General features: G+C 40.7%; 3 protein-coding genes across 4 annotated transcripts in view; 1 reads left to right on the top strand and 2 right to left on the bottom strand.

The window, feature by feature from the left end:
• LOC126389971 (apolipoprotein L3-like) overlaps positions 1 to 9,034 on the bottom strand; it is a 12,633-nt gene extending 3,599 nt beyond the window's left edge. Inside the window, exons 1-6 of the mRNA XM_050044013.1 lie at positions 7,094 to 9,034; positions 5,613 to 5,723; positions 5,100 to 5,207; positions 3,118 to 3,219; positions 2,989 to 3,028; positions 2,850 to 2,901 (exon numbers count right to left, since the gene is read on the bottom strand). Of these exons, the coding sequence (XP_049899970.1) occupies positions 2,850 to 2,901; positions 2,989 to 3,028; positions 3,118 to 3,219; positions 5,100 to 5,207; positions 5,613 to 5,723; positions 7,094 to 7,168 (488 nt within the window). The 5' untranslated portion in view covers positions 7,169 to 9,034. The remainder of the gene's footprint in view (positions 1 to 2,849; positions 2,902 to 2,988; positions 3,029 to 3,117; positions 3,220 to 5,099; positions 5,208 to 5,612; positions 5,724 to 7,093) is intronic.
• Positions 9,035 to 9,176: 142 nt separating this feature from the next.
• Positions 9,177 to 18,595, bottom strand: rps19bp1 (ribosomal protein S19 binding protein 1). 2 transcript variants are annotated; one of them, XM_050044016.1, is made up of 4 exons: positions 18,444 to 18,595; positions 12,975 to 13,154; positions 12,370 to 12,467; positions 9,177 to 9,922 (listed from the first exon to the last, which is right to left on the bottom strand). In XM_050044016.1, exons 1-4 carry the CDS (start codon positions 18,451 to 18,453, stop codon positions 9,773 to 9,775), a joined length of 438 nt encoding a protein of 145 aa, XP_049899973.1. In that variant the 5' UTR covers positions 18,454 to 18,595; the 3' UTR covers positions 9,177 to 9,772. The 2 variants fall into 2 exon arrangements, with proteins under 2 accessions (XP_049899973.1, XP_049899972.1); XM_050044015.1 differs by lacking the exon at positions 18,444 to 18,595 and adding an exon at positions 14,457 to 14,636.
• LOC126389972 (3-mercaptopyruvate sulfurtransferase-like) lies at positions 15,626 to 24,294 on the top strand. The gene is made up of 2 exons (XM_050044014.1): positions 15,626 to 16,412; positions 23,251 to 24,294. Exons 1-2 carry the CDS (start codon positions 15,833 to 15,835, stop codon positions 23,547 to 23,549), a joined length of 879 nt encoding a protein of 292 aa, XP_049899971.1. The 5' UTR covers positions 15,626 to 15,832; the 3' UTR covers positions 23,550 to 24,294.
• The last annotated feature ends 108 nt before the right edge of the window (positions 24,295 to 24,402 follow it).

Below are 24,402 nucleotides of genomic sequence, written 5' to 3'. Positions count from 1 at the left end.
ATAAAAATAGGACAAGAATAACCCGATGACATCACACACGCGTGAAAGACGACCGGGGATAATTGGTGAGTACCAGCGTGTAGCGTGTACCAGGCATAATGCAAGTCCTGAGTCTGAAATATGTCTGTCAGTGAGTCCTACTCCACCTATTGAGACTCCACCGTAGACAACGGCAGCATTTCTCTGACCACGTAGCGAGCCACAAGCTCCGTGGCTTCTTTCAGACTGATAGCTTTAACGTTATCTCCGTTATTAGAACCAAACGACAGCCGTTGCTGTTTCGGAGCTGAAGGACCAGCGTTCTAAAAGTAACGGAAGTAACTGATATCTTATTTGAAAATGTACTTAAGATTACTCAAACAGCAAACTAACGCGTTAGGTTACTCGTTATTGCAAAAAGTAATCAAAGTACTCTAACACGTTATACCCAACTCTGGGCGTCAGTCACTGACAACACACATCATCCATCAGGGTGCACCAAAGCAAATACAACAGCGTGGCTTTTAAATATATAACATGTTGACCTAAGAACCCCAGTAAGTTGTAAGTTTTGAAACAGAAGCATTTCGTCGATAAGAAAATTGGCTTCTATTAAAGCTAGAAGGAAATGTTGGCCCTGTATATTTCTGCCAACCATGAATAAGTTACATTTGTACGTTTCACAGTATCATATCAGTGTTTCTAAAGTGACCCAATTTATAAGCTGAATTTGCCATCATGAGGTGGAGTGGATGGTGGACGGTGAGTCGAGCTGCAGACCACTGAAGACCATTTTTCAAAACAAACAAATGTCGGTTGTTTAGCACGTCTTAGACTTAAGTCTTCGACTTAGCAAGTTTTTGTGTGTTTCTATCGGCTTTTAGGCTCCAAATGAGGGTGTAGTGACTTATCAGGGTTTTTCCATTTTCCAGTGGAGACAGTGCCACGAAAAGCAGCTGTTATTTAACGAGACATTGGTGTGTTTCCAGCCGGGATGATGCCACAAAAAGCACGTTTTTTTTATTGGAGCGATGGTGCAGTGGTTAGAATTGTTGTTTCACAGCAAGAGGGTTCTGGGGTTCTGGTTTAAACCCGGGGTGGGGTTTTCCTTTGACACTAGATAAAGGGGACCCTTTCTGTGCAGAGTTTACATGTTCTCCCTGTGTCAGTGTGGGTTTTCTCCGGGTACTCCGGCTTCCTCCCACAGCCCAAAGACATGCAGGTTAATTGGTGACTCTAAATTGGCCGTAGGTGTGAATGTGAGTGTTAGTAGTTAAGATAAGATACACCTTTATTGATCCCACAATTGAGAAATTCCAGTTGTCTGTCTCTATAGCCCCTTTTACACTGCCAGATTTTCCGTGAATGTTGGGCCGTTTTGCTGGCAAGCTGTGAGTGTTTAGACACACAGAGCCGGATTGGCGAGTTGATCCGAGGTGCCCAATTTTCCGCCTCGTAGGGTAGACATATTGGCGGAACCCTTTTAGTTTAAACAGACCAAGGCGGGCTTCCGCAACGGGAGGGGCTGTTGAAGACTTGTAAGAGGAGCTGTTGATGACGCCGCACATGCGACCCACTGGCGGTGGATAAACAGGAAACAGCTGATAGCAGGAATTAGCAAGCAGCTAGTAGCAAGAGGGAAACACAAACCTGACAGACACTGTAAAGATGAGCAACTGAGGAGACAAGGAATTGCGCGCCCTCCTTGTCCTCGCAAACGAAGAGGCCATTAACCGTCAGATGACGGGGACGGTGAGGAACGGGCCGACTTACGAGACAATCTCCAAAGGACTGACCAGCCGCAGCTTCCCTCCCACGTCACTGTTTACATCACACGCTGAGCTACATGTTTTGTTACTTGCTCACGCCCCCCCATTGCCCCGAAAAAGACACATTCTGTATTAAACAAAAGTAGGTAGGCAGCATTTCGTTGCACTCCCCGATTTTGTTTTTATACTGCCAATGCTGAAAGAAGACTGATTGGGCTTTCCTGCAAATTTGCACAATTCCTGTTTAGAGAGGGCTTATGTGTCAGCCCTGTGATAGTCTGGCGACCTGTCCATTGGTGTACCCCACCTCTCGCCCAATGTCAGCTGGGATAGGCACCAGGCCCCCAGCGACCCCTAACAGGATAAGCGGTTACTGAAAATGAATGAATGAAATGAAAAGTTTCAACGTATCCAATATTACCGATCAAATTTATACAAATCTGTGGTTTGCAGAAATGTACAATGCCAACGTTTTTTTCTGGTGATTGAGTTGTTTAGCTCCACTAGCTGCATGGCTCCAAGGATGGTAATGCTGGTTGGTTGATCTACCACTTTGGTCTAGAGTGAAATATCTTAACTTATTAGATGAATTGCCATTAAATTTGGTACAAATGACTTAGGTGATGCCCTGACCTTCCCTGTGACGCCACATTTGTCTTGTGATATTGCTCAACATCTACTGAAAAATTTTCCCCCAAAAATTCATGGTTCCTAAAGGATGAATCCTGCTTACTTTGCTCTAGCGCCACCATGAGGTTCACATTTGTGTTTTTTTTGGGAAACGTCTCAACAGACACTGGATGGATTGCCATGAAATTTAGTACAGGCATTCACGTTCATTATTACCATGGCAATTCGTTCACTTTGGTTCATGATGAAATACCAACAAGATTAAATGCATGCATTCCCATAAGATGTATTTTGTGCCAGAGCTAATTTCAAAATGTTAGCATGCAAACACACCAAACTAATATGGCGAACATTGTGCCTGGTAAGCATCAGTATGTGTCAGAACTGCTATTTTGAGCATATTAGCATGCTGATGTTAGCATTTTGCTCAAAGCACCACTTGAAATATAAAAGATGTAATAATCTACTTACTTTGTTTCTGTCTCCCTTCTTAGTTTAAGGTTTTTGCACAGAGAATTCCAGGCTGCATGTCAATAAAATACAGGTCAGCAACAATAAGTTATCAAATTAAAACATCTAACAAATCTTTTCAAACTGTTTTTTGACTCACGTATCGGTTCGTTCTGCCGGTCCGACAAAGAGTTAACTTCCTGATAGAGGAAGAAATGTAAACACAGTTAAAAGACTATTCTCTTGATACTGTTTTAGTGAAATGGTTTAATGACTGTAAAATATTTACCAGAATTTCGTATGCAGTCTCAGGCTGTTCTTTTGGAGATTTCCGAGGCAGCGGAGGAGGTTGTGGTTTACAGTTCGCATATCTTGGTGGTTCAGCAACCACCTGAGGAAATGAGAGACAATCTGGTTTCATTAAATGACTGTAAAAATATAATGCTTTGTGTGGGACCAGTGTTTTTACAGTATCAGTTATCTCATATGGTGGGGGCAGTCTGACAGTTATTCTTATTATTTTAATGCCTGAGTTTCCTCCATCATCTTCTGATTAGGCAAATTTTGCAACAGTAGCCATCAGACATTTTAATATATTTCTAATTTCTAACACAAATCAACAGGATCTTGTTCTGCCACACATCCAAGAACTCAATGTGGATGTGATGTTCTACCACTCCACCTGTGTTTAACAGATCCACTTTTCACATTTACCTTTGACACTAGGCTGTAATAAATCTGTTTCTAAACCTACATGCAGGACTTACACTGTTGACATAATTGCGGTTTTAACGGTTTTAGTGCTTCCATATCAGAATGTATTTGGGAAAGTCTTATGACATTTGCTTACATTTGTTTAACCATACATACAGTACATCATTAAAACACATGTCAACAAGAATATCAAAACTGTTTCTTTCTTTTGTCGTCTCAGTATCATATCATATTTTAAAAACTACCTAGCTGCTTTGCTCATGCTGCACCCTTCGGAAACATTAAAAGCTGCTTGTCTACAGGCCCTTTATCAACCTTTGTGAAGAAATTCCAAATTCTTTGGAGTCATTTTGTGACTCTGAGGTATATTTGTACCTTTTTTGATTGTTTTGTGTTTCTTTGTATTCGTTTTGAGTCTTTGAGGTATATTTGTATCTTTTTGGATATTTTGTGAGTCTGAGGTATATTTGTACCTTTTTTGATTGTTTTGTGTTTCTTTGTATTCGTTTTGAGTCTTTGAGGTATATTTGTATCTTTTTGGATATTTTGTGAGTCTTAGATGTATATTTATGTTTTTGGTCGTTTTGTGAGTCTTTGAGGTATATCTATACCTTTTTTGGTTGTTTTGTGTTTCTTTGTAGTCATTTTATGAGTTTTTGAGGTATATTTGTACCTTTTTGGTTGTTTTGTGTTTCTTTGTAGTTGTCTTGTGAGTCTTTGAGGTATATTTGTACTTTTTTTGGTTGTTTTGTGTTTCTTTGTAGTTGTTTTATGAGTCTTTGAGGTATATTTGTACCTTTTTTGGTTGTTTTGTGTTTCTTTGTAGTCGTTTTGAGTCTTTGAGGTATGTCTGTACCTTTTTGGTCGTTTTGTGACTCTTTGAGGTATATTTATACCTTTTTGATTGTTTTGTATTTCTTTGTATTCGTTTTGAGTCTTTGAGGTATGTCTGTACCTTTTTTGGATATTTTGTGAGTCTTTGAGGTATATTTCTACCTTTTTTGGTTGTTTCGTGATTCTTTGTAGTCGTTTTATGAGTCTTTGAGGTATATTTGTACCTTTTTTGGTTGTTTTGTGTTTCTTTGTAGTTGTTTTATGAGTCTTTGAGGTATATTTGTACCTTTTTGGTTGTTTTGTGAGTCTTTGAGGTGTATTTATTCCTTTTTTGGTTGTTTTGTGTTTCTTTGTAGTCGTTTTGTGAGTCTTTGAGGTATATTTATATGCTTTTTGGTCACTTTGTGTCATTGTGTGTCCCTTTGTTGTCCCTTTGCGTGTCTTTGTAGTTGTTATGTGTCTCTTAGTAGTTCCTTTGTATCTGTTTGTGGTCTTTTTTCTCTTTGAGGTTCATATGTGTTAGTTTGAGTGCCATGTGCCAGGTGACCAGGGGGGCCCAAATCCCAGACATTCCTGATGACTGTTGGCAACACGGATGGACCAGGAACGTGTGGGATTTGGGGTCACTTGTGGGCAATTTGACAATATTAGTTTGTCATTGACTTTTCTGAGTACATAAGTAGATCATGCTATCTTTCAAATAAAGCATTAAAACAACGTTACCTTTACTATTTCCAGAGTGCCATTTACAGAGTCATATCCTCCTGAACTCCTTTTGACAGTCCACCTCTTTGGTGACACTGGTGGAGGAGTTCGGCAGACCAAACCTCCCTGAGATCAAATGGAAATAAACACTCTACATTACAAGAGTCTCTGACAGAGTCTTAATGTGGGATTTATATACAAAGTACTATTCTTGTTACTGCTGTCTAATGTGTGTGACACTTAATTAGACATCTGTTTGAATTTGTGATGTATTGTATAGAAGTTGTATGGATGTGGATGTCAGGAGCACAGATGCATACAGCACAAATTCAATGATATGCCATTAGTCTTATACATTACAATACAGATACCAAATGTTGTATCTCATCCAGAAATATTGGACCAAAAAAAGACTTTTAGAATTTGACCACAGAATATGATGAACCCTGGTTTAAGTCTGTGCTCTGCAGATTGATCTAATTGCAGAGTAAAACAAAACAGTTCTGAATGTGTACAGTACTGAGCACCAACCTGTGAAGATGTCGTGGGAGACTGAGGAGCGGAGCTACATTTTGGCAGCTCGTCGTCCTCAGTTTTGTTTGAAGGGAAAAACTGTGTCCTTGGCGAAGGAACTGGTTTTGGCTGCAGATAGAGAGGGGGCGTCACTCAAACACTCAGATGAATTTAAACACTGAAGCTGCTTGGAGTATCTAAGAACGCATTCTGTAACATAATACGCTTTGCCAATCACAAGACTTTATAAGGAAAGTACTAATTCACGCTACCATTTGTGATTTAAAATTTCAGTTGCATAAATTAAACGTAACAGAAACCAAATTTCAGCCAAACTATCAGGACGGTGATCTCGCCTTAAAGATTAGATTTACTACATAACAGAAAAAAAGAGTTTCAAAGCAACAGTTTGTAGATTCTTATCAGATTTATTTTTGGTAAAACATTCTTAACTTGCATTCCTAATCTGAACACCCGCACATACTTCAGTTTCATCAAGGGGACTCAACCTGATGAGATTGAATTCAAGACAACTGAACTGTTCAATGAACTTGCTGAACACGCCAGACACTCATGTCTTTGTTGTTGGCACACTCGTCTTATTTACTGCTTTCACTTTTGCTTCGAACAAAAACCTTCATTGCCCTTTTATTAATACCTTTGCAAGAGACGGTAATTAGATTCTCTCCAGACGTGTTTCAAGACATCAAAAAGCAATCTGCTCAGAATAATTACTGTGTCTGATTTTCACAGATAAATTCAATTTCAATTCAATTTTTAATCTTCCCCTTCATTGAAAAATACAGAATCTAATATGCAAATATTTTCAATTCAAAGGTTTAACCTCTGGACACACGATGTCTCCCACTTCACTTCAAGTTTCCTCACCACACTTGTTTTAATTGCAGAATTTGCTCCAAACTAGTTGTGATACTTTTGCCTATTTTAGAGATTTTGGACTCTTCACATTTTTACTTCCAGTTTTATTCGTCTCGATTCAAAAAGTAACATTTCCCTAGATCAACTAGTTGCAATTAAAACAATTTCCAGCAACTATAACAACTGTTATCATTTTACACGGGAGCTGTTGTTTACTAAGGTGTTTTCAGCCAGTATTCTCCACTAAGGGTGCTATGAGAAGGCTCACAGTTGCATAAGCTGCATTTTGGATTTTGGATCATGATTTGCTCTAAACTACTTGTGATGTAAAAAATAAATAATTAAATAAAAACACCTCTAAATACTTCTTAAACTGAGATTTAAGACGACACAGAAACTTTCCTGCACAGTGATGCACATACATCATTCTGCACAGTTCAAACATCCAAGTGAAATCACTAAAAAGCTACATAACACAAGAACAGAGAAATTATGATAAAAGCAACTCTTTAAATATGCGTTCACCAAATTTGTTCAAAAGCACTTTTTGAAAACAGCAATGCAGCTTCAAACTTGCTTAAAAACTAAGTTACACATGATTTAATTATCTAATTTCTTACCTTTGGCATTGTGTAACTTCCTCCGTTGTATCCGAGTCGTTCTGCACACGCTGCCCTCACTGTCATTTTCACCATCAGCTTATAAATGCAGATCCCAAAGTCTTAACAGGTTAGACCTGAACACGATAAGCATCTTACAACTGAACTGGCTCATTCATTGCTATTCAAGCATGTGCATTGTTGTTGTAAGGTTTGCACACCCATTAAGAATTCTGCTGCTGCTGGAATGAAAAAAATCTTGAAAGTCAAATACATGTCCACGCAGATTACACAGCTGACTGCGACATGGCACCCATAGCCACATAGTGAATGTGCTCATCTCTTAGTGGGAGATAACTTTTTGCAACACCAACCAGCAGTGAGGGTTAACTGAATCATTTTTTAACTTAAAACTCAATCCTGTCTTAACGTACAGAACTGACTGTTTACGGTGTTGATTTGAGTTGAGCCTGTTTCTCTAGAATCCTGTGAGCGGTGATCATGGCTAAACATATATAAATTCATCCATTTTGTGCATGAAGATGTATTAATGTTACACCCTGAATGAAAATAACAGTCACCCTGTGATTCTCGATTTTGAAAAAATATGACGTGTTTAAATTTCCGCTCAATACTAAAACCTAGATTAAAGCGTCACTGTCATATGCCTCTAGAAACCAGTCAAGAAGCAGTTAGGGCTTACATCCATGTCTGTCCAGTCTCATAAACAGCCATGACAGTAGACAATCATTAAACTATGGATGCTTCACACACACCTTCAACCCCGGCAGCAAAGACAATCAATACAATCATCACGGTTTTAAGGTGAGCACCCGAGATTAGTGTCACCAATTCAGTATCTGACCAAATGTCTCCTCTTCTGTTCCGGAGTTATGACGTTAAATTACGGCCAGAAAAATGTTTTGGCAGAATATTACGATGTCATAGTGAATCTGACCTTTGACCTTTTGGATATAAAATGTCATCACAGACTTATGTGTGAAACTTTGTCATAATTAGCAGATGAATTCTTAAGTTATGACCAAAAACATGTTTTGTTATGTCACAGTGACCAGTGGCGTGCACAGACTTTTTGAAGGGCAGGGGCGAAAAGAAAAAAAAGGGCACTTTAGCGGGCGTTTTGGCTCCCAGGAGGGCATTTTAGCAGGCGTCTTGGTTCCCAAGAGGGCACTTTAGCGCGCGTTTTGGCTCCCAGGAGGGCACTTTAGCGCACGTTTTGGCTCCCAGGAGAGCACTTCAGCAGGCGTTTTGGTTCCCAAGAGGGGACTGTAGCGCGCGTTTTGGCTCCCAGGAGGGCACTTTAGTGCGCGTTTTGGCTCCCAGGAGGGCACTTTAGCAGGCGTTTTGGTTCCCAAGAGGGGACTGTAGCGCACGTTTTGGCTCCCAGGAGGGCACTTTAGCACGCGTTTTGGCTCCCAGGAGAGCACTTTAGCAGGTGTTTTTCAACAATTGGGCCACGAGGGGCGGCAACCCCCACCTGTGCACACCACTGACAGTGACCTTTGAACACCAAAATCTAATCAGGTCATTCTTGAGTCCAGGTGGACCAAATTTGAAAAACTCATACCTGAAGAACTATGAGTTGGGGGGCGGCAGTAGCTCAGCCCATAGGGACTTGGGTTGGGAACTGGAGGGTCGCCAGTTCAAGTCCCCGTCCAGACCAAATATGGAGCGTGGACTGGTGGCTGGAGAGGTGTCAGTTCACCACCTGGGCACTGGCGAGGTGCCCTTGAGCAAGGCACCGAACCCCCCCCAACCGCTTGGGGCGCCTGACCAAGGCAGCCCCCTCACTCTGACATCTCTCCACTTAGTGCATGTATAGGTTTGTGCATGTGTGTTCGGACCTGTGTGTAATTGACAACAAGAGTGAAAAAATTGAATTTATATTCAATATATTCAAATAAAGAATATGAGATATTGCTTTCACGAGAATGGGACGGACGGACAACACGAAAACATAAAGCCTCCCAGCTCTCACCGGTGTGGAGACACAAGAAAAGTCTTAACACAAAGTCTAATAAAACTGGTCTATCCTGACAAACCTCCTGAACAACATGGATAAGAACCACAATATAACTTAATTATAATTATGCAGAAGTTGTAAACAAAAAAAACATTTTATTGTGTCTGAATCTTTTCCTGTCAAATCTAATGTAGGTTACATTTTCAATAATATGAGGTAATGCTAGGGCTGGGCAATAAATCAACATTATATCCATATGGTGATGTGTCACTACATATTGTCTTAGATTTCTTTTTTATCACAAGTGTTGTCTTTTCCTGGTTTTAAAGGCCACATTACAGTAAAGTGATGTAATTTACTGAGCTCACCAGACTGTTTGCCCACTTAGTCATTATATCCACATTACTGATGATCATTTATCAGAACTCTCATTGTGTAATTATTTTGTGAAAGCAGCAGTAGTCAGCGCCACAATATCATCATGACACATTTTCAGAATCACATATTGGAGTGAAACAATCATATGACCCTGTATGTGACTCTATGTGTGTGCAGTAATAACACCAGCACAAATTCAAAACATTTCTCCTCAAAGATCTTTTGTTCCACTGTTGACACCTGTGAACTGTAATCTGGTCCGGGAATCCACTTGGATCCACAAAACGCAGCCCTGGTGTTTCCACCGTGGCAACAGTGTCTTTGTGTTTCGGTACACTTTATTTCTTCTCCTCCACAGTCCTGCCAAAATATTCCTTCTGGAACTGCTGGAACTCGTCCTCAGTGAACAAAGACTGCGGCTCCTTGGCCTTCTTGGCAGGTGTCTCTGGGCGATTCCTGGACTGTCTCCCTGTATTGTGGTTTAGGATCTGAGTGAGACAGAGAGCGAGTCAGCACTGTGTGACGAAGTCAGTTGTAGACAGCAGACACAGGTTTATGTAGTTTAAGACTTTTGACAAACTGGTAAACTTTTCAGGGTCAGTAAAGTAAAAATTCTGATTTCTGTCAGACATGGTGAGATCCGTCATTAATTGTTGTACTTAAAGAGGAATGCTAGTATTTTTCAACCTGAACCCTATTTCCCCATGTTTTTGTTTCTTATATCCCTTTTCTGCCAAAATAAACATCTATATTCAGGATTTTTAAACACGGTAAACCCCGATAAAAATAGGTGACAGACTCCTGAACACAGCTCTGTGGCACACAAGTATGCCTCTGTGTGTGTGTTATTTTTTCCCCTGGTGTGTCACATTCAACGTCACAGACGGGCCGGAAAACAGGTTAGTAAATAGCAGAAAGCATCATGAAGGCCAGTGGTTACTACTTTTTTATTTTCTGTTAGTTATTCAGTCTCAAACTCAAACTCGGTGCTGTCTAATTTGGAATGTTTTTTGAGCGCTGCTTGGACAGAGACGGACGCTATTTTGTGGTCCAGTATTGATCGAAAATGCTGCAGCCAACAGCTGCATAACAGGCTGCAATGCAACCACTCCAGCCTGATGTGCCCCTTTAATTTACATCCAGTAAAAGTGCTTGTTTTTGTCACAAACAGGCTCTGACTGTTATCACGAGTGTCTTACATCAATACGGAAAGGACCTTACAGAGAGGTTTTCCCAGTGCCTTTCACTTGCTCTGTTCTGTTTTGTGTCCAAGTCTCGCTAAAAGCAGAAGTCTCATTTTGAAACCCTGCAGACTTTTTCACATGGTCCAAATCAGCTAAATATTCAGCTTCAGAACTCAAAGTCTTTCAGATAAGACTAAAATACGCTTCCTGTACTCCAACACAACAAACTATTTATGGCACTGCTCTCTCCAACTCTCACTTGTGCTTTCACTGTTTTCGTCCTGCAACAAGTCGCCTCTCATTAGAATTCAGAACAAGACTTTTAGTGAGACTTGGACACAAAACAGACCAGAACAAGAGAAGGGTTTGGAAAAAATGTTTCATTTCTCTGTAGGTCCTTTCTGTAATGCTTTAAGACATTTTCAGTAACAATCTAACTCTGTTACTGTTCGTTCAAACCAGAAGCTTCCAAAGAGGCAAAGTCTCTCGAGGACGCCCAAGAAGCACAACTGTCAAAAATATTTGTGGCAGCTTTGGTTGCTCTTGTCGCTCATCACGTGAATCATTGCACGTTCGATCGTGCTTGTCAATTTAAAGGAGCCGCAAAGCAGACTACTGGCTTGAAAGCAGCGTAGTTGCTGCTTGCTGTTGTCCAGTCAAAAAGCTCATAGTTGGCCTACACAAAGTTATGTTTGGTCAATGAAAACAGAAAACTGTTTTGTCATCCCATTCAAACCAAGCAAGGAAGACTTGCATGCTACGTCTCAACATTAGCCTGCAATTCTCTCCTCTACACTGCGTTCCAAATTATTATGCAAATTGTATTTAAGTGTCATAAAGATTAAATTTTTTGTTTTTCAATTAAACTCATGGNAGCTGATGACTTGAAAATTATGCTGACTGTCATTTGCATCGACTATTTGGGAAAATCAGAGAAAAATATCATTTGCATAATAATTTGGAACGCGGTGTATTACTAACATTACACACTTTAAAACTCACCAGGCCAACCAACTACGTCCGCGACACGGTCCCAAGCCTCATTCTTTTTATTTCGGTCTCTGTAACCGAACAGCGAGACATTATAAAGGACTGAGTGTGTGCAAACGCAAGTAATCAACTTCTTGATATCCACTTGTCGGAACAAGTGTGCTGTAGGAACCAAAGTTACATGGCTTGTTCTCTGGGACCCGCTTCATCGAAGCACGTCAGCATTCCGATTGGTTGTCGCCAAACCGCGTCAGAGCTCATTACCAAAAAGTTAAATGAGTTTTAACTCCCCTCCGGCTGACGACCAGGTCGCCCAAGTCACTGGGCTCGCATTGAAAAATGAATGACTTCCGCCGTTTTGGAAGCTCTGGTCGCTGTTGGTTTGAACATACAGTTAGTCACAAAAACTTTTGATGGACATAAGTTGACAGGGATGGGCCCTGTCAACTTATGTCAACTTACATCCATCAAAAGTTTTTATGACTAACTGTATGTTCAAACCAACAGCGACCAGAGCTGTTACATTGCAGCCTGTTTCACCGCTGCCGTCTGCAGCTGTCTCTCTCTATACTGGACCTCTTTCAAAAACTGTTGTTCTTATTTGTCACTTCGACATAAACACATGGAGAAAACAGTCTAGGTTGAAAAATACCAGACAATTCGATATAAACATTTCAATAATTTAAAAGCAAATTACTGATCATAGAGTAAAGAGGAGTCGATGATCGCTGTAATAAGTGAGTGATGTTTGCCTTTCTTACCTTCAAAGTGTCAGAATCTGCTGCTTTGTAGCCAGTTTCCATAAAGTACTTGAGATTAGCGCCCATCTGACTCTTCCTCTGCTTCTTCCTGAACTCCTCTTCAAAGAAAACACCAAAGAAAGAGTTTAAAACAAAACACACACCGAAGACATACTCATACTGCAACTACATTAACTACGAATACTGGTGAGATAGTCACATTATGGCACATAAAAGAGATTCTGATTGTGAGAACAGTTATTTAGATTACAGATTTTATTTATCCACTTACAGGTTGCTAGCCATGTAACAGAGCCACCTAGTGGTTCTAACGTAAACTTAACAGAAAGTAAGACTATCGACATACAATCTACATACGGACGATCAGTTTTATGTTGTTTCATGTTGTGTTTCCCATTCAATGCAAAAAACATCCTAAACACAAGTTACCACTCGTCTATTCCAATGATTTTGGACACTATGATAAATATCACACTGACTTGGCACATAAGTTAAATAATTAAGCTCACAAAATTAAACTGAGCTGCACACTGCTGAAATAACATGTAATTTGGATGTATTTTCCTCTGAGCACTGATGCTGTGCAGGACTATGAGCCGACTGACCCACTGCAGACTTGATTCTCTTGTCTTTGACTGTAGCTTTGCTCTTGCCAGGACCCAGGCGACCCTGCAGCCGTTTGACCTGCTTGGTGACACCCTGTCGTTTTGTGTCCACCAGCTCCATCACTGTGGCCGAGCTGGGTGTCTGCTGCTGCTGCTTCTTCTTCTTCACTTTACTGGCATCTGGCAGGGTGCACAGGACACAGAGAGAGGCAGAAAAACACATTTACAACAAACAAAGCAAGACATTGCTCTAAGTGCCTGTGTAACCGATCAGCCAGTGTACTGAAAACGGTTATTTTGTGATGATTTTGATAGGATAGATCTGTTATTGTTTGTTTTTTAATGAATTTTTACTAACTTGCAGTACTTGTTTGTTTATTTCTCGTTTCTCTTACTGAGTTTATTATAACCATTATGCACCAAAATACCAAATCAAATTCACAACGCTGAAGAGAACTTCCAATTCGCGGCTTCTATTGCAGCACTTAAGGGGAGAGTTAAGGAGAAAATAACATGCGATGCTGAGTGACCGATCCTTGGCTTTTTGCACATCTCACTGTTGTGAAAGACTGTTGGACTTTTAAGGTAAATGCTTGACGCTTCCTGAAACCCACTTTCAAATTGGTGAAACCTTTATACTATTTGTGAAAATGCAAAAAAAGACTTTCACCGTCTTTTTCACATGCAGAACCACATTGAACCAGGTCCAAATCAAAAACCACTACACTTGAAAGGGGGCTAAATGATGATAAAAACACAGTTTCACATTTGTGAAACCCTTCAATCTATTTGTGAAAATGCAAAAAGGGGACATTGCATCACCTTTTTCACATGTAGACAATATTAGACCAGATCCAGATCAAAAACCATCACAGTTAAATGGGTCAAATCTGGACTAGATTACCCCAGAGAGGCTAAATATTATTTAAAACACAGTTTCAAATTGGTGAAAGCTTTATTCTGTTTATGAAAATGCAAAAAGAGACATGTCACTGCATTTATCACATGTAGACCACACTGAACCAGGTCCTTCTGTATGAAAACCAACTTGGCAATAAACCTGAATCTGGTTCTAGTATAAAATACTTAACATTTATTTTCAAACATATAACATGTATGTCAGTGGTTCACAAATGGTAAATTCGGTTTGTTTTTCTGTGTTTCGTACTGCATGAATGACTTATTTCCGTACAGGTAAAACATCTTGAACCCTCTAATGGAGCTTTTTAATTTGTCATGAGCATATGTCACCGTTTTTGAAGAACACGATAAAACACACTGACAATAGTTACTGCCCCAATTTAGCAACAATAAGTATTAAGTCGTCCGTTTTCTATTTCCAGTCAGCAGTGAAGGGACATGTTAACCACATCTGTTATTTCCAAACTGTAACGATCAAAACCACCAACAGAGCGGCACTGCCGTCCAAAGCTAATGTTAGCTAACTGTAATTAAGCTAGCGAGCTAAAAGGCTAAACTAACCTTTAATATCATCGCTGAGCAGCTCCAGTCCTCTCCTGATCAACGACGCCGACATCCTGATTTAATAATATGAGGTTTTATTGAAATTACTACAAGCTACATGGATAAGAATTCACCGGCAACGTGTGAGTCTATCAACATCCGGTGAGCGACTCTTGTGCACCACTTGAAAGCAACCGGCTGGAAAACAGTCGAAGGTGCCTAAAGTTCATCCCTGATAACTTGGCTCCTGCGCCGAGCCATTATTTCATTCATTTAGTTACTAATGACTTTACGAGTTACGGTTATTTTTTACAAGAGCAGCTAAAATGATTAGTTCATTAATTATAATATTAATTGGCAACTATTTCAATAATGTTTAAAGCCATTTTTCATGCAAAAACATTTCATGCTTCCTGTTTCTCAAATACAAGAACGTGCTGCTTTTCCTTTTAATTATTTTTTGATTATTTTGAATAATGTGATTTATTTAAAAAAAGTGCTTTAAATACTTTTACAATTAATACTTAAATATATTTTTCTGATTGTACTCACATACTTAATAGTATTTTTTAATGCAGGACTTATTAGTATTAGTTTGTACAGTGAGGTGTTGCTACTTTTATTGAAGTAGGCTAAAATATATAAATACTTCCTCCACCTCTGTTATTACTACCACTACCACTACCACTACTACTACTGCTACTAATAATAATGACAATAATAATAATAACCAATTAAAGTTGATTGAATTAGGGTAATTTAACGAAAGCAGCAAACTGGTATACATCAGTTTCCATCAAATAAAAAACACCAACCCAGCACATTTCATTGTATAAATACATTATATAGCCTAAATAAACAGCCTCCACACTCTTCAGAGAAAATTAAAACAATGGATTGACTCAGCAGGAGTGTGAAATATCAGCAGCAAATAAAGTGTTTTATGAGCTGTGAAAATGAATAAGTGCATCAAATTAGAGAGATCGTGAGAATATTAAGTTTCCACTGTCTTTTACGTAGGAATAGTTTAATAAATAAATAATATTTTGACTCATAATGAATAAAAGCCTTATTATCAGTAATAACTGAGACAGACAGGGCACGTGTTGATGTGACCAGCAGGTTTATTTTTAAATATATGAATGAGTTTAAATGACTAATGCAGTTTACAGTCCTCCTAGTTGCTCGTTACAAAGTAATCACACTACTGTAACTAACGCGTCACGCCTCCATTCACTTCCAGCTGTTGCACAGTGAACTAAGGGGCGTAGTGGCTGTGGCGCGCTCTCTATCTATATGCTCCATCTTCCACCCTCAACCTTTGGCACAAGATTAGGTGGATCAAGTTTTAGTGCGCTAAACTTTGTGGCCCGTCTGCCTCTCCAGAATTAACCATGGCGCTTCAAGCGAGAGCTCTGGTCACCTCTAAGTGGCTCGCGGAGGCTATAAAGGTTCAGGACAAAATGCGCATCTTGGACACTTCTTGGTTTTTGCCCAAACTGCGGCGCAACACCAAGAGCGAGTTCAAGCAGAGGCACATCCCGGGCGCAGCTTTCTTTGACATAGACCAGTGCTGCGACAAAACGTCTCCTCTGGACCACATGCTGCCGTCTGAGAAGTTTTTTGCAGATTATGTCGGTAATCTGGGAATAGAGCGTGACACGCATGTAGTGGTGTACGACGCCAGCGAGTTCGGCGCGTTCTCGGCGCCCCGTGTGTGGTGGATGTTCCGGGTGTTCGGGCACAGCGCGGTCTCGCTGCTCGACGGGGGACTCAGGAACTGGGAGCTGGAGGGGCGACCGGTGAGTGACAAGTACGTCAGACCAGCACCGTCCGATTTTAAGGCCTCCCTGAACCGCTCCTGGATCAAGACCTACGAGGATATCCTGGATAACCTGGAAACCAAAAAGTTCCAGGTGGTGGACGCCAGGCCCGCAGGCAGGTTCAAAGGATTGGACCCTGAACCCAGAGACAGTGAGTAGTCTGCATGATGACACTGCTCTGTTCAGGTCTCTTGCAACTTTAAGCATGAAGTGAGAGCAGTGGTGCAGCTACACATTATGAATCCCACACTCAGGAAGATTGTTTACATAATAGATGACTGCTAAAAGTGACGTTAGTGACATTTCACACAACAATAACAGCATATTTCATCCACTGATGGACAGATTACTGAATGGGCCAACTGAGTACAGGCTCAGGGGCCCAGAGTGACAGGGTCCCCCCACCTTCATCTGCAAACTGCCACTTAAATTACTGTAACACAGACCGACCAAGAGACTCAAAATGACTGCAAAGTGATGCAGAATTACCACAAAGACACACAAAACAACCAAAAAAGAGACACCACAAAGAGCCACAACATAAAGAGGCAAAACCACAAAGCTTGTGTGTCTTGCTTCTGTGTAGGAGAGTGGGTGGGGCCTTTTGCATATCTGTGCCCAGGGGCCCATTGTCCCAAAATTCACCCATGCATCTAATATGTGATAGAAGCCTGATTTATACATAATTGTGTAACTTGTGTGAGGTGGAGGAAAAAATCAATACAGCATGCTATATTAAGCGTGGCAATATTGTATTGATACCCAGATGGCAAGTATTGATTTTTTTTTAAAATTATAATAGCTATTATTATTGCAAATACAGAATAAATAATAAATTTTGGCAGCCAGTTATTAGTCAGTTATTATGCACATTAGATACATTTTGCTGCAATAAACATGGCTAAAGTGAGATGAACAGACTGGAAACCTCTTTCTAATTAAGTGAAACAGATGTTGGCAAAGTTTTCCTAATTTGTGGTTGAAAAAGGGAAAAAATCACAATATATTACAATAGATATTATCCAATACTCAGCATTATAAAACATTTAAAATCACAGTAATATTGTACTGTGACTTAAAGGAGCAGTGTGTAAGATTTAAGGGGATTTAGTGGCATCTAAGGTTCGGACTGCAAATTTCAACCAGCTGAAAATTCAGCCATTATCTACTCACCCATATACCGAGGGAGGCTCAGGTGAAGTTTTAGAGTCCTCACATCACTTGCGGAGATCCCGGAGGAGAGGAGGTAGCAACACAACTCCACCTAATGGAGGCTTACGGTGCCCCAGATTCAAATGTCCACCGCGCTCACGTGTGCGCGGTGTACAGAGAGGCAGTTAGAGCTACAGGCTACAATGAGGCTAAAATGACGTTTTTCCAAACAAGTTTTTATGTCGGGGCTTCAGGACACTTGGATCACTACGGACGAGCAGTATGGAGATATTTTGTGGTTTCAATTATGTGAGTAGATAATGGCTGAATTTTCATTTTTGGGTGCACTATCCCTTTAACAGAAAGTTTTTTACCAGGAGCCAAATTATCTGCAGAGGTCTCTTCTTTTCTGAAACAAACACAACCAGTGATTAATTAAACCATAAAAACACAGATTAAAGCAGTTCCACATTACAACTCTCTAACATTTGGCATGTCTGAGTCGGATTTTAGCCTAGCACCTGCTAATTTGTGCTCACCTTTTTTCTCTGCTAACTTAAGATCCAGACATTCAGGAGGTTTTTACTGAGAGCTGAATTATCCACAGAGTTGTCTTCCTCTCCAAAACAAACGCACCCGGTGATTTGAACCAATAAAAACACAGATATTTCACATTGAAATATCTGTGTTTATCTGGAGGGACTGCTTGCTATGGTAGCCAACACGAAAACATGAATGGGCCTATCTAGAGCCAGTGTTTGATTTATCCTTTCTGTGCTACTGTAGAAACATGACGGTGCAACATGGTGATCTCTGTAGACGAGGACTCGCTCCCTATGTAGATATAAATGGCTCATGTCAAGGTAAAGAAAACACAGCAGTTCTTATTTTCAGGTGATTGTACTCTAAAAAAAACATACGTATTACATTGCATTTCTGACGATATATTACCCAAATCCTGCACACTGAACCTTTAAGTGATAATACCGTGTTGTGGGGCCTCTGGTGATGCCCTCCCCCAGTCACTTGCCTGTGTTCATTTAAAAATGCCTTTAGTTGAGGTGCCTAGTAACTCAGTGGGCAGAGCTGGCATCTCATGTGAAAAGGCAATGTCCTTGCAGCAGCAGCCAGGGGTTCACTTCCATCCCACGGCCCTTTGCTGCTTGTCATCCCCTTATTGGCCCTCTGCCATGCTTAATCTGTCCTTTCCAAAAGCCCAACAAATAATCTTTAAAAGAATGCCTTTAGTGACTGACCCATTAAGAGTGAATCCATACTCTTATTGACGACATTAACCAAGCTAGCCTCACTTATCAGACACTGTTCATTCATTGATCAGATCAGGAGAAGTGATATAAGAGCAGATGTGCTGATCAGACAACAAAGGTGGACTGCAGCGAGTTGTGAAACCACTGGTTATCAATCATGTGATGTTGTGACACACGGATCTGCTGGTTTTTGTTGCACACAAACAAAACAGCAGCTGAATCCCTGAAGGTGTTGATAGTAAATCAGTATGTTTGTCTTTTGATTTAAAGGGACGTGGTGGACTGGCAATTGACAACGTGGAACACGATCTAAATCAATATCATGACAATAATGAGGGTTTTTGATACTGTGGCAAATGCAAAACCACAGAAAAAGATCAATGTTCAGTGCAGTGAACTTTGTCCAAATGTTCTATAATTTGGACAAAGTCATTTTCCATCATGTGGGTCCTTAATTTACAATATTTGAATAATATGCTAAGTTAAACATTAGGGTTGAAGCAATAAACCGGTTTTAAGGTATTCTGTGATATTAAAATTGTCAGTTATCATAGCCTGTACTTTTAGTTATCGGCAATATGAAGAAAGAAATGCAACTGGACGGATAATCTCAAAGTTAGTTTAGTTATTTTCAAAAGGAAGACTTTCTACACACACTTCCATAATAAAAACAGTGTTTTCAAGTTTCAGTTGTAGTAATAAGTTGTTTGTTCAACCAAATTTAACCCTTCTGTTTTCATCCCTCTAATGGTCACTTTGATCTTTGGCTCTATCGACGCGGAAGGGCCAAAAATGGGGGTGTAGAGCTTAGTTCCATCCCTCTACGACCTTCTATACCACCTTTCTATCAAAAGTTATTCACGAACTTACCTTCCTCTTTTTGGACCTGATTCCTCGAGTGTCGAATTCACCCACTTCCCGACGTCCTGGATGGACGGATTAGATCCATCCATCTACGACCTTCCTATCAAAAGTTATTTGTGAACATACCTTCCCGTTTTTGGACCTGAATCCTTGAGTGATAATAGTAATAACACTGAAATACAGTGATACCAAGAAACCGCCCACTATCCCATGAAAATCTCATACTGTTACAACCCTATTGCACATAAACAGCTGTAGATACTGTCACTTACCAAACACAAATTAGTCAGCGAAATAATCGCAAATCACAACCATTGTGCTCATTGCAAAATGTCTGTCTGCACTGCACTCAGTGGTTCAATTCAATTCTATTTGTAAAGCCCAATATCACAAATCACAATTTGCCTCAGAGGGCTTTACAACATATGACATCCCTCCGTTCTTCGACCCTCACAGTGGATAAGGGAAAACTCCTAAAAAAAACTTTAATGGGTAAAAAAAATGGTAGAAACCTCAGGAAGAGCAACTGAGGATAAAAAAACCCAACACTGCCTGTTATTCTGTGCTAAGTATAATTGTAGCTGCTTTAAAAGCTATAAAATGCATTAACACTTTGATTCTAATGCAATCAGTGGTGTCGGATAGAACGCACATGAAAAACAGAGGGAATATACTGACAAGCATCTTAACAAATAGAGATGTAACTATTAAACCCCCACAACAAAATCTAAACAAAAACACGACAGTCACATTCTGTGGCCGTATGGGTTCAACGGAGCGCAGGCATCCAGTGGAAAAACCATAATGGTCCCCTGAGTCCACGACTTCCTGGTATGTAGGCTTCATGCAGAGTTTGCTCAGGACAAACACAGAGACAGACACGCGGCAAGCTGAGAATAAATCACCCAACAACACAAACACATAAGGAGAGTGAGCAATAAAGACATGCTCACATAACCATGCATTTTATCTGCAGTCACTGACCCGTATGCTCACACACACAAACACACAAACACACACACACGACAGAAGGACAGTAGCCGACAGACTAAATGGTCTAAATTTAGATATTGTCCACCCTTAGTAGATCTTTACAGATAGCAGTCTGTAGTGATAAGACACCCATCGTACATGCCTTATCTTATTCCATACACTGCTCACTCCCTTCTACTCCACCTCTACATACTGCACATACACACATAGAGAAATACACACAGACGTGCAGTTAGAGTGCCCATCCACAGGTGAAACTCCATTTATAAAAGAAGAGTGAACTTTGACTTCAGGCAAAGTAACTGTTGCTAATAAAAAAGGAGATGTTTTCGAAGCAGTGGATAGTTTAGGGAAGTGGGAGAGGCACTGGTATTCCCCCTTTATTTTTCATGACTGTCCACTTTTGTTTAGCCATCCGACACAGGATCAGACAAAGGATGTTGCTCACAATTACAGCTTGGTATCAAACTTTATACACTTTTGGTACAGACCAAAATTTGTCTGTGGCATTCAGTAGCTTTGAATACAACATTTACAAATTTAAAATATAATGTAAAACAGCCTTTTATTGAGAGAAGGTTCTTGTTCAGCTACAAGATTGTATTGTTTTGTGAAATGCAAAAAGGGTTTTTGTGGAAAATATGTTCATATTTATTGAGTAAAGTTTTGAAAAACTGTTGTTTCAGTATTGGTATTAAAGGAACAGTTCAGATTTACTAAAGCGGGCTTGTATGGGGTACTTATCCTTAAACAGTCTATCACATACAGCAGATGTCAGTCGGCACGCCCTCAGTTTGGAGAGGCAGGCTGGAGTCTGACATTGAAGCTAAGCAACATACTACTGTGTAGGGCTCAGCAACAAAACACATTTTAACCACCTATAAAAACTCCCACCCAAAAAAATCAGTATCAGTTTAAGTGTACACTACACTTGGAATATTTTCACCTCTTTACCTTGCTGTCAGACAGCGATTTACAGTGGGAAAATGAAGCCTTTAAATCGCAAACCTCAAAGCCAGATTCCATTGAGAAAAACAGTGATTTAACATTGCTGAATACAGGAGCTGCTGGTGTACTGCTGCCTCAATCAGTCATTTTGTTTGTGTTACTGTGTGACTTTGGCATTTAAAAGGGTTGGTTTGGGTTCACTAAAGCCACACAATAACACAAACTAACCAACTGACCAAAGCAGCAGTAGAGCAACAGCTCCCATGTACAGCAGCTAAAATTACTGTTTTTGTCTGGTGGCTTTGACGAGAGCATAGATGGGGAACTGAAGCCGTTAACGCCTTCCCCAGCGGAATTGGCTCCTGACGGAAAGGTAAAGTGGTGAAAATACTCTTAATGTAGCATACACTTACACTGATATTGATTACTTTTAGGTGGCTAAAATACATTTTGTTGCTGATCCCCATCTACAGCAGTACATTGCCTAGCGTCCCTCTCAGACTCCAGCCTGCTTCTCCAAACTGGGGGCGCACCAACTGACATCTACTGTATGTAATACGCTGACTATAGATAAGTACCCCACACAACCCCACTTCAAAAAAAATCAGAACTATCCCTTTAAAATCCAGGGACCAAATATTGGTGATCATTTTGAAAATAAATGAATCAAGGATTAGCCCTATAGCTATAGTCTTCAGTATGTTAGAGTAATACATTAACAGCACTTAGTCGATGTACTTTCTGTCCCGATAAGAACATGTATCTGAGCCACCTGTGGGAATCAGTGTCTTGGTGATAAAAGATTGAAACAGTCATGTGTCAATGTAGCCGAGATGTTACAGACTCAATCCCTTCAACATCTGACATGTTTACAAGTCAGATGTCAGGTCCTACAGTTCATCGTGTGCAGCTGGAGTGATGTAACTCTTCTTGTGCCCTTTGACCTCTCTGTGTGATGCATGCAGAGCTCACAGCTGCAAGTTGTGTTTATGGATGGATTACTGAACAAGCCTTCTGGGCACAGACCCACAGGGCTCAAAGTGTCAGGGGACCCCCTTTGGCAAAATGTCACTCGAAAGGAACATGTACCAACCAGGAAGAGACTCAGAATAACTACTAAAAGTGGTAAAACAAAGATGCAAAACAACCAAAAGACGGCACATGACCACAAAGAGCTGCACAACTACAACAGAAAGACACAAAACAACTAGAAAAAGAGAGAGAAATCACCATAAAGTCTGCACCGATGTAGGACAGGTGGTGGGGCCTTTTGCATTTCTGTGTCCAGGGGCCCATTGTCTCAAAATGTGTGGTTGTGTTTGCATCATGATCACTGCTGTCAGATTGGAATTGGAAGTAAATAAATGATCTATTTGTTCTGAGAGGCACAGCAGGAGAGAAGCTATGGGGAGATAAAGAAATCAGCAAACGCCAATATCATAAGCCTGGCTGTGCTGGGGTCAGCTGCAGCTACTCTAACCTGTCGTACCACCAGACACTTAGGGCACAAACGTGTTCCACCCATGTATGCGAACGAAGCACTTCCAGCTACGCAAGATCGATTTCACGCGTTGTTGTGTTCTGGAGTGTGTCAGCTGAAAAATCTTAATGTGACGCAAGCACAAGCTGCAGTCTGAGTGTTGGAACGCTGCATGTGCAGATTCTGAATATTATGAACTTAATCAACATCCAGTGTGATGCAGGGCTGTTTATCTATACTAAATGTCTTATTCTTACTCTACCCTCTCTCTCTCTGATTGACAGACACAGAACCAGGCCACATCCCCGGCTCCATCAACATGCCCTTCCACTCCTTCCTGTCCCCGTCGGGTCACTTCCTGTCCAAGGAGCAACTCCAGGCTCTGTTCACCCGAGCTGGCGTGGACCTCAGCCGTCCTATTTGTGTCTCGTGTGGCTCGGCCGTGACTGCGTGTAACGTGGCACTGGCAACCCACGAGTGCGGGCACCCGGGGGTGTCGGTGTACGACGGCGGGTGGTCGGAGTGGTACACCCGCGCCGTGCCCGAGCATGTTTTATCTGAAGGACGGGGGAAACACGTGTGATCGGTTAAGGATAGCAGGGGTTGTAGTTGATGGGTAAAGACTGGTTGACTGGAAAACACTGGATGTTCTTTAATTGTTTGAATGTGGTAAAGTTTAAAGGAATAGTCTGACATTTTTGGAAATAGCTTTTGATTTTACTGCGTGTTTGCTTTCTTGGCAAGAGGCAGATGACAAGATTGATACCACTCAGGTGTGGTTGCTAAATATGGAGCTACAGCCAGCCGACAGTTAGCTTAGCATAGCTTAGGTTAGCATAAAGACTGGAAACAGGAAAACAGCAAGCCTCTGTTTAATTTTTTTGCACATAATGTCTTTTTTTTTTACTGTGCACACAAAGAACCGTAAAATCGACAAGTGGTGGTCAGAGCCAGCTTAGCTGTTTTTGCTTGCCCCCAGCTTTTATGCTAAGCTAAGCTAACCGCCTGCTGGTTGTAGCTTCCTATTTAGTCTACAGATATGAGAGCTATATCAGAAAAGCTGACAAGCAAATTTCCCCAAATGTCAAACTATTCCTTTAAACTTCTCTTTTAACGCCTTTTGGAAACAATGTGTAATCCAAACATACATCACTAAGAGACTTTTTTTTTTCACTCCAAACACATGAATAGATGACTTGACTAAAGAGCCAGCAATAAGTGAACACTAAACCTGATGACTGTTTGATCAGTGATGCTACAAGAGCTTTGTTTACATCTGTAATGCTTGTGTTGGTAATAAAATAGAGCTGCGCTTTGAATCACAAAGAGTCGGGAAGGTGTTGAAATCTCTTGCACAGCTATTCCTCATGTAAATGTGTTTAGGCCCGTGTGTATTTTAAGGGGCTTTAAGCTTGACAGAGGGGTCACAGAACTGA

The sequence above is a fragment of the Epinephelus moara genome, chromosome 5 (assembly GCF_006386435.1).
Source record: "Epinephelus moara isolate mb chromosome 5, YSFRI_EMoa_1.0, whole genome shotgun sequence".
In the NCBI taxonomy this organism is placed as follows: Eukaryota; Metazoa; Chordata; class Actinopteri; order Perciformes; family Serranidae; genus Epinephelus; species Epinephelus moara.
The sequence above is the reverse complement of the archived record's forward strand: the minus strand, read 5'-3'. Positions and strand labels throughout refer to the sequence as shown.

Excerpts from the sequence above, each read along its gene's own strand:
- rps19bp1 (XM_050044015.1), bottom strand. The coding sequence starts at position 14,511 with ATGTCGGCGTCGTTGATCAGGAGAGGACTGGAGCTGCTCAGCGATGAT. Across the intron at positions 13,155-14,456 it reads GCTCAGCGATGATATTAAAG|ATGCCAGTAAAGTGAAGAAG; the intron begins GTTAGTTTAGCC and ends GCACCCTGCCAG. Across the intron at positions 12,468-12,974 it reads GAGAATCAAGTCTGCAGTGG|AGGAGTTCAGGAAGAAGCAG; the intron begins GTCAGTCGGCTC and ends TTTTCTTTGAAG.
- LOC126389972 (XM_050044014.1), top strand. The coding sequence starts at position 15,833 with ATGGCGCTTCAAGCGAGAGCTCTGGTCACCTCTAAGTGGCTCGCGGAG. Across the intron at positions 16,413-23,250 it reads GGACCCTGAACCCAGAGACA|ACACAGAACCAGGCCACATC; the intron begins GTGAGTAGTCTG and ends TCTGATTGACAG.